Here is an 8,475-nt window from a genome sequence, read left to right as displayed (position 1 = left end):
AAAAAAAAAAAAAGAAGGAAGCCTGGACAGGTCCCTTGTTTCAAAGATATGGCACAAGGTAACCTGTAAGCCAAGGAACCCAGACCAATTACTGTACTTAGACACTTGGTTACAGCTGGTTTTAGACCCCCTGCCCCAAACACACAGTGGTTTAGAGAACAGCAGCATAAGCAGCTGGCAGAGGCAAGGAAAGATCAGCAGAGAGAAAGAAAGGAAAGAGGTAGAGAGGAAAAGAGGCAAAGAGAGAGAGGAAGAGACAAAGAGGGAGTCGAGGAGAGAGAGAAAGAATGAGAATGACAGAGAGAGAATGGCAGAGACAGAGAAGAGATGGAGGCAAAAGGAAAGTCAAAGAGAGAGAACAAAGTCAAAGAGAGAAAGAACGAGAGATATACAAGTAGTTAAAAAAAAAAAAAGAAGTGTACCTTATTCCTTTGAAAGTCAAGGTAAATTTAAAACCTATAATTAATAATTGAAGGCATTCTCTGTAACCCTATAACCCTCCAATACCACTTTGTTGTCAGTGTAAACAAGGGCATATCCCGAAAGCAGTGAGGCTTTCCTATCAAAAATCCTTAACCCAGTAACCCATGGATGGCCCAAATGCATTCAATCTGTAGCCGCAACTGTTTTGCTAACAAAAAAAAAAGAAACCAAGGCTGGGGGGAGGGGATTTATATAAAAAGAATGTTACATAGTAAATTCTTGTCCTGAAATAAATTAACTGGTTGTTTAAAGAAAGAAATGTTTGTAATAAGTCAGAAAGTTAAGGCATGTCAAAAAATTGCCTGTAAAAGTCATGAAAGGAAAAAAAGTTATTAAAAAAAGTTATAAAAAAGAATTTATGCAAAAAATGTTGTATAATTTAAATGTAACTAAGCCTTCTGAATGTAAAACTATGGGGGAATAAAACAGTTTATGTGCAAGGTGTATAAGAAAAATAAAATATACCTTTGGTAAAAGGATTATAAGATGGCATAAGAATGTACATTTTTACCTACATTAAAAACTTTTAAAAAAATTATTGTTTTGAAGGTTTAAGCAAGTTTTAAAACATTAATTGTAAAGAAAATTCTGTATGTAAACATATTAGTTAAAGTTAAAGAAGTATCATCCAGTTTTTCTGTGAACTGGACATTAAAGTAAAAGCATAACACATTTTTCTTAAAGCACCAACCTGCTCTTTAGCAAATATTATAAAAGGTTAAAAAGAGTCTACAAAATCTTACCTTATGGTCAAACATTAAAAATTAGATAAATATGTCTACAAGGTTTTATTACAATTATGTTTAACATTAACCCACTAATATAAAGATAAAATTTAGCTTATCTCGTATAAAAATCATATGAGAAGCACTGTTAAATGTAAAATGGTATTTGGCTTTCTTTGGTTTAAAAACTAATAAAAATAGGTGCTAAAGGAAATTTCTCAGTAAAAAGGCATTAAGGACTATGAAGTCCACTGCCAATGTCCCCACATTTGAAACAAAAGGTCAATTTCTTAAACATTATATACTTAGTTTATCTTCCACTTTCCTTTGTCTCAAAAAACAAAACAAAACAAAACAAAAAAACACTAAAAGTCTTTTAGCACATGTACCACCCCTAGAATTTCTGGTAAACCAGCACCAGCCTGAAGATCACGTTCTCATCTAAAGGTGGAAAGAAGAAAAACTTGAACCAGCCTGGGAAGGACCCTACCTTGTGCTGTTAACCACCAAGACTGCTGTTCATACAGCAAAAAAATAGACTCATCACACCCAAGTCAAGAAAGCACCACTCCCTCCAGAGTCGTCGGCCATAGTCCCAGGGGAAAACCCTACCACATTAAAGCTAAGAAAAATTTAACTCTTTTCATCTATTCTATTACTCTTTATTCTTTCCTTGTTCTACTACTGACCATCTAGTTATTAACATAACCAAGTCAATTTCACCTCAAACTATTGCATTTAATGCTTGCCTTGTTATACCCTGTGGGGACTTGCCAAGTCAAAGACAGTTTTCTGCTTCAGAAAAGTACTTCTGTCCTCCTGACTCTCCTCAGACTGGGCATTAGTAAACTAGGACCATTTAATCCAGGGAGATTTCGATAAAGACCCCAGTGCCAACCAGGAGTCTTGCCCCCCGATGTAGTCTCCATAGTTGGTCCAATGTTCGGTGGACCACTACAGAGCAAGGATGGACTGCCCCAACTGGATTTTGTAATTTCCTAAAACCATATATTCATTTTACTAGAGGATCACAGAAGTTAAAGACTTAAAACAAACTTTAGCAATGAAGACTGGGTACCAAGATGCAAATGCCTGGTTAAAATGGATCAAATATTCCATTTGCACATTAAACAAAAGCAACTGTTACGCTTGTGCACATGGCAGGCCAGAGGCCAAGACTGTCCCCTTTCCACTAAGGTGGTCCTCCAGTCAACCAGGTGTGGACTGCATGGTAGCTCTTTTCCAGGATTCTACAGCCTGGAGTAATAAGTCATGCCAAGTTCTCTCTGCTATATCCCAAAGTCCAGCACCCCACGGGTCAGCCCCCGAAAGCCATCCAGCCTCCATCTCCCAAGTTCATTTTGTGTCTCTCATGATAGGGAGGAAACTTAGCGTTCTTTGGAGACCTGAAAGGATGCAGTGAGCTTAAGAATTTTCAAGAGCTTATCAATCAGTCAGCCCTTGTTCATCCCTGAGTGGATGTGTGGTAGTATCATGGTGGACCTTTACTGGGCACTCTGCCGAGTAACTGGAGTGGCACTTGTACTTTAGTCCAATTGGCTCTCCCTTTCACCCTAGCATTTCAGCAACCAGAAGGAAAATAAGACATCAAAAAGCGAGAGAAGCTCCTTATGGGTCTTTGAACTCTCATGTCTATTTAGACGCAATTGGAGTCCCACGAGGAATACCAGACCAATTTAAAGCTTAAAATCAAATAGCTGTAGGATTTAAGTCAATATTTTGGTAGGTGACAGTTAATAAAAAAGTAGATTAGATAAACTACATCTATTACAACCAATAGCAATGAGGTTTTCATGGGTTAAAAGAAAAACTCATGTCGGCCCCGGTCCTGAGGCTACCTGACCTGACAAAACTCTTTACACTCTATGTGTCAGAAAGAGAAAAAATGGCAGTTGGAGTTTTAACTCAGACTGTGGGGCCTTGGCCAAGGCCAGTGGCCTATCACTCAAAACAACTAGACAGGGTTTCCAAAGTCTGGCCCCCAGGTCTAAGGGCCCTAGCAGCAATGGCCCTTTTAGCACAAGAAGCAGATAAACTAACTCTTACACAAAACCTGAATATAAAGGCCCCCCCTGCTGTGGTAACTTTAATAAATACCAAAGGACATCACTGGTTAACAAATGCTAGATTAACCAAGTACCAAATCTTGCTATGTGAAAATCCCCAAATAACCATTGAAGTTTGCAACACCCTAAACCCCACCACCTTGCTCCCGGTATCAGAAAGCCCAGTTGAACACAACTGTGTAGAGGTGTTGGACTCAGTTTATTCTAGCAGGACTAACCTTCGAGACCATCCTTAAACATTAGTAGACTGTAAGCAGTACATGGATGGGAGCAGCTTCACCAACCACCTGCAAAGTGACTCCGAAAAAGACGACAAGCCCTGCTCCAGTCACACCCGGAAGCTGACTGGTCCATGCATGGCTGAAGCATGAGGCAAGTCTTGGTGGGACTCATTTTCCTTAAAATTTGGACTTGTACAGTAAGGACTTCAACTGACCTTCCTCAGACTGAGGGCTGTTCCCAGTGTATACATCAAGTCACTGAGATAGTATAAAAGGTTGCTACGGTCCTATTATTTTACGGTTATTGTTAAGTCTCCTGGAACTCTAAAAAGAACTTGTTTGTATAATGTTATTCTATACAAGGTATGTAGCCCAGGAAATGACCAACCTGATGTGTGTTATTACTCATCTGAGCCTCCCATAACCACAGTTTTTAAAATAAAATTAAGAACTGAAGACTGGTAGGGGCTCATAAATGATACGACTAAAGTGTTAGCCAAAACAGAAGAAAAAGTGGTGCCCAAACAAGTCACCTTAAAATTTGATGCCTGTGCTGTCATTAACAGTAAGTTAGGAAGGGGATGTGGCTCTTTTAGTTGGGAAAAAGGCTATATGACTGAAAATAAGTATATTTCACATGAATTAGGACTGTGTGGAAATGAATGTGGATCCTGGTCTTCTGTCATTTGGGCCACTTGGATAAAAAATAAAAAGGATCCAGTCCACCTTCAGAAAGAAAAAAAATGGCCCTTCCTGTACTAAGGGACAATGTAACCCCTTAGAGCTAGCAATAATGAATCCCCTTGATCCTCACTGGAAAAAAGGGGAGTGTGTGACCTTAGGAATCCATGGGGTCAGACTGGATCCTCGAGTAAATATCTTGGTTTGAGGAGAAGTTTACAAATGCTCTCCTGAACCAGTGTTTCAAACTTTCTATGATGAACTAAATGTACCAGTACCAGAAATTCCAGGAAAAACAAGAAATTTGTTTTTGCAATTAGCCAAGCATGTAGCCCAGTCTCTCAATGTCACCTCATGTTATGTATGTGGAGGAACTGAATGGGAGATCAATGGCCATGGGAAACCCGAGAATTACTACCTACAGACCCAGTTCCTGATGAATTCCCGGCTCAAAAGAATCACCCTGATAATTTCTGGGTCCTAAAAGCCTCAATTATTGGACAATACTGCATAGCTAGAGAAGGAAAAGAATTCACTCACCTCGTAGGACAACTTAGTTGTCTGGGACAGAAACTGTATAATGGTACCACAAAAACAGTCACTTGGTGGAGTTCAAATGAAACAGAGAAGAATCCATTTAGCATATTCCCAAAGTTGCAAACCATGTGGCCCCACCTGGAGTCCCACCAGGACTGGACAGCCCCCACTGGATTATACTGGATATGTGGGCATAGAGCTTATACCAAATTATGTGACCACTGGGCAGATAGTTGTGTTATTTGCACTATTAAACCATCTTTCTTCCTACTGCCCATAAAAATAGGCCAACTCCTGGGTTTCCCTGTCTATGCGTCCCACGAAAAGAGAAGCATAGCTATAGGAAATTGGAAAGATGATGAATGGCCCCCTGAGAGAATTATACAATATTATGGGCCTGCTACTTGGGCACTAGACGGCTCATGGGGATACCAGACTTCCATTTACATGATCAACCGAATAAGGTTACAAGCTGTCTTAGAAATAATCACTAATAAAACTGGCAGAGCCTTGACTATTCTGGCCTGGCAAGAAACTCAGATGAGAAATGCTATCTATCAAAATAGATTGGCTCTCAACTATTTGCTAGCAGCTGAAGGAGGGGTGTGTGGAAAATTTAACCTTACTAATTGCTGTCTACACATAAATGATCAAGGGCAAGTAGTTGAAGACATAGAGATATGACAAAACTGGCACATGTGCCGGTGGAAGTGTAGCATGGATTTGATCCTGGGGCCATGTTTGGAAAATGGTTCCCAGAGCTAGGAGGATTTAAAACTCTTATAATAGGAGTTATAATAATAATAGCAACCTGCCTACTGCCCCCTTGTTTGCTACCTGTACTTCCTCAAATGATAAAAAGCTTCATCGCTACCTTAGTTCACCAAAATACTTAAGCACAAGTGTACTATATGAATCACTATCAATCTGTCTTGCAAGAAGACATGGGTAGTGAAAATTAAAGTGAGAACTCCCACTAATAAAATGAGTGAGAGTCTCAAAATAGGGGAATAAGGGAGGAGACCACCCCTCATATCGTCTTATGCCCAATTTCTGCCTCCAAAGAAAGAAGTAAAAATTAAAAGACAGAAATGAAATCCACAGGCAGACAGACTGGCACCACACCCTGGGCCTGGCAGTTAAAGAGCGACCCCTGATCTAATCGGTTATGTTATCTACAGATTACAGACATTGTACAGAAATGCACTATGAAAATCCCTACCTTGTTTTGTTCCAATCTAATCACCAGTGTATGCAGCCCCCAGTCATGTACCCCCTGCTTGCTCAATCAATCATGACCCTCTCACGTGCACCCCCTTAAGAGTTGTGAGCCCTTAAAAGGGACAGGAATTGCTCACTTGGGGAGCTTGGTTCTTGAGACAGGAGTCTTGCCGATGCCCCTGGCCGAATAAACCCCTTCCTTCTTTAACTCAGTGTCTGAGGAGTTTTGTCTGTGGCTTGTCCTGCTACAACACAGCCAGTGGTTTTTACTCAAAGCAATACCACTCCCAAGCAGCTTTACCCTCAGGGGATATGTCCCCAGACCCCCTAATGGATGCCTGAAATCTCAGTAGAATGAATTTCTTTTTCCTTCTTCACAATTTCACTGACACAGATTCATTCTTTCCATAGATCTTAGCAACCTCAGCATATGTTGTTTTTTCTTTCCTTAAGAACTTTCACCTTTTCACTTCAAAGAAGCACTTTATGACTTACTGTTGTCAGATCCAAATAGCCAGCATCATTACTCTCATACTTCGGAGTCATTATTAAGTAAAATAAGAGTTACTTGAACACAAGCACTGTGATACCACCACAGTGGATCTGATAACCCAGAGGGCTATCAAGTAGCTAAAGGGCAGCAAGAGTACATAGTGGAATATTCTGGACAAAGGGATGATTCACCTCCCATTCCGGAAGGAGCTGGTTGGCTCAACACTTTATCACACTACTCAGAACAGCATGCAACTTAAAACTTACTAATTGTTTATTTCTGGAATTTTCATTTAATATTTTCAGACTGCTGTTGACTGGGGTAACGAACCTGCAAATAAGGAGGTATGGCTTGTACAGCTGCTTCTTGATTTACGATGGGGTTACATCCCAATAAATGCGTCATAAGTAAAAAATGTAAGTCAAAATGCATTTACTACCTCTGTAAGCCCATCACAAAGTTAAAAATCATTAAGTCTAACCATCCTAAATTACATACAATCCTACTTATCTGCCTAAAACTACCAGAATGGTAATAACAGTTGTAATAATGGAGGGGCTCACTAGGAGGCAGTGAACTCCTTAACCCTGGTGATGTTCAAGCATGTAGTAACAATGTCAGCGCTGTTGATGAGCGGATTCCAGCACTCAATACCTTGGCAGGCTACAAAGTCTTTAAATTCCCTTAGTATTCATATAATAAAATCAATTTTCTAACCTTTGCCACACAAGATAGTTCCCAGGTCAGCAGTTTCAACATCATTTGGGCACTTCTTAGAAACGCACAGGATGAGGCCCTACCCTACACCTGAAGAATCATAATCTGTATTTTAAAAGATCCTCAGCTGATTAATTGCCACATTAAACTTTTAGAAGCACTAATCTAATCCCCTAAATTACACATATAAAGAAACAGACCACCCTGCGGAGGAACACACACAGACATGCTGGATCCGCTCGTCACTGGGTGGGCACAGGGCTCCTAAAGTTTCGCACTAGAAGGCAGGCGATGGACGGGAGCAAAAGGGCCCTCACCCCGTCAAGGAGTAGGATGCGGCCAGCGCAGGAGCTAGTGGTGAAAAACTGATCTCGCGTGTTCAGAAACTGCACAAGCTCTACCACATCCTCGTCCACACTGCCCTTCCGGCTGAGGTCCGCTTTGCTCAAACACTGCGCCTTCCATTTCCTGAACTCCGCGCTGCGATCCATGTGTGAGGGACTCAGGGTCCGCGCTCTGCTCCTTCACGGTTGCCTAGTCTCTCCCTGGGGGCGGCCATATTGAAGCGAGCGGTGGCCGAAAAGGTCCAAACTTCCTCTGCGTTCTTAATTTGGGAAATTCTAGAGCCTTCGCCTGGGGTTGGGGGAGAGGCGCACAGCGTGGGCGGAGCCTGCAAAAGTTGGAGAACGTGTAGCAGGCCTTATCCTGTGGAATCCGAAGAGGCCCACGCAGATTTTAATTCCCACTCTAGATTCTGGTAAGTGGTTTTAAAAATTCTCCTTAGTTGTTCAGACAGCGAATCTCCCCACTGCTCGTCCAAGTGCAACAGAGGTTGATTTTGGCTGCACTCCTTTCCTGCCTTCTGTCCTCTCAGAGAATTAGTGCGTAAAGAGCTCCAGACCAAAGCCATTCCCCTCCAGGGGCTGCAAGTTCCCATCCATAAATCACGTAGGGAGTTTTGCGCTCTGGTCCTGCGTTTAGTCTCTGAGTTTAGGCTACCACACCATGAGGCGTTCGTTGGAACTACCCCTGCCCAGCCTCCGCCCCCCGCACTCCCCGACCCCCAGTCCCACGCTGCATCCCCAACACCAGTCACCCGCTTGATTTTCCCTGCAGCCAGTGCCTGGGTTTGGGGATTCTTGCAGCAACGCGCAGCGGTCTGTCCGGGGCCCCTTCCCACAGCCTAGCTGTAGGGGATTTCTCCTAGGTAGGGCCCCTTCCCACAGCCCAGCTGTAGGGGATTTCTTCTCCTAAGTAGGGCGCCTTCCCACAGCCCAGCTGTAGGGGATTTCTTCTCCTAAGTAGGGCGC

At 42.2% G+C, this 8,475-nt stretch overlaps 2 protein-coding genes across 6 annotated transcripts in view; one reads left to right on the top strand and one right to left on the bottom strand.

Moving 5' to 3' along the window:
- Positions 1-7,758, bottom strand: part of TYW3 (tRNA-yW synthesizing protein 3 homolog (S. cerevisiae)) — a 34,510-nt gene extending 26,752 nt beyond the window's left edge. Inside the window, exon 1 of one of the 2 annotated variants that reach the window (XM_011977750.1) lies at positions 7,483-7,758. In XM_011977750.1, coding sequence (XP_011833140.1) covers positions 7,483-7,656 — 174 coding nt within the window. In that variant the 5' untranslated portion in view covers positions 7,657-7,758. The remainder of the gene's footprint in view (positions 1-7,482) is intronic. The other variant, XM_011977756.1, reaches the window with a different exon arrangement.
- The window catches only part of CRYZ (crystallin, zeta (quinone reductase)), a 34,202-nt gene continuing 33,219 nt past the window's right edge, over positions 7,493-8,475 (top strand). For 3 of the 4 annotated variants that reach the window (XM_011977783.1, XM_011977775.1, XM_011977768.1), the window contains exon 1: positions 7,493-7,922. The gene's annotated coding sequence lies outside the window, so the exon portion shown is untranslated. The remainder of the gene's footprint in view (positions 7,923-8,475) is intronic. The other variant, XM_011977772.1, reaches the window with a different exon arrangement.

Source organism: Mandrillus leucophaeus, unplaced genomic scaffold (assembly GCF_000951045.1).
Source record: "Mandrillus leucophaeus isolate KB7577 unplaced genomic scaffold, Mleu.le_1.0 Scaffold103, whole genome shotgun sequence".
Lineage (NCBI taxonomy): Eukaryota > Metazoa > Chordata > Mammalia > Primates > Cercopithecidae > Mandrillus > Mandrillus leucophaeus.
Note: the sequence above shows the minus strand (reverse complement) of the source record. Positions and strands in the feature narration are given on the sequence as shown.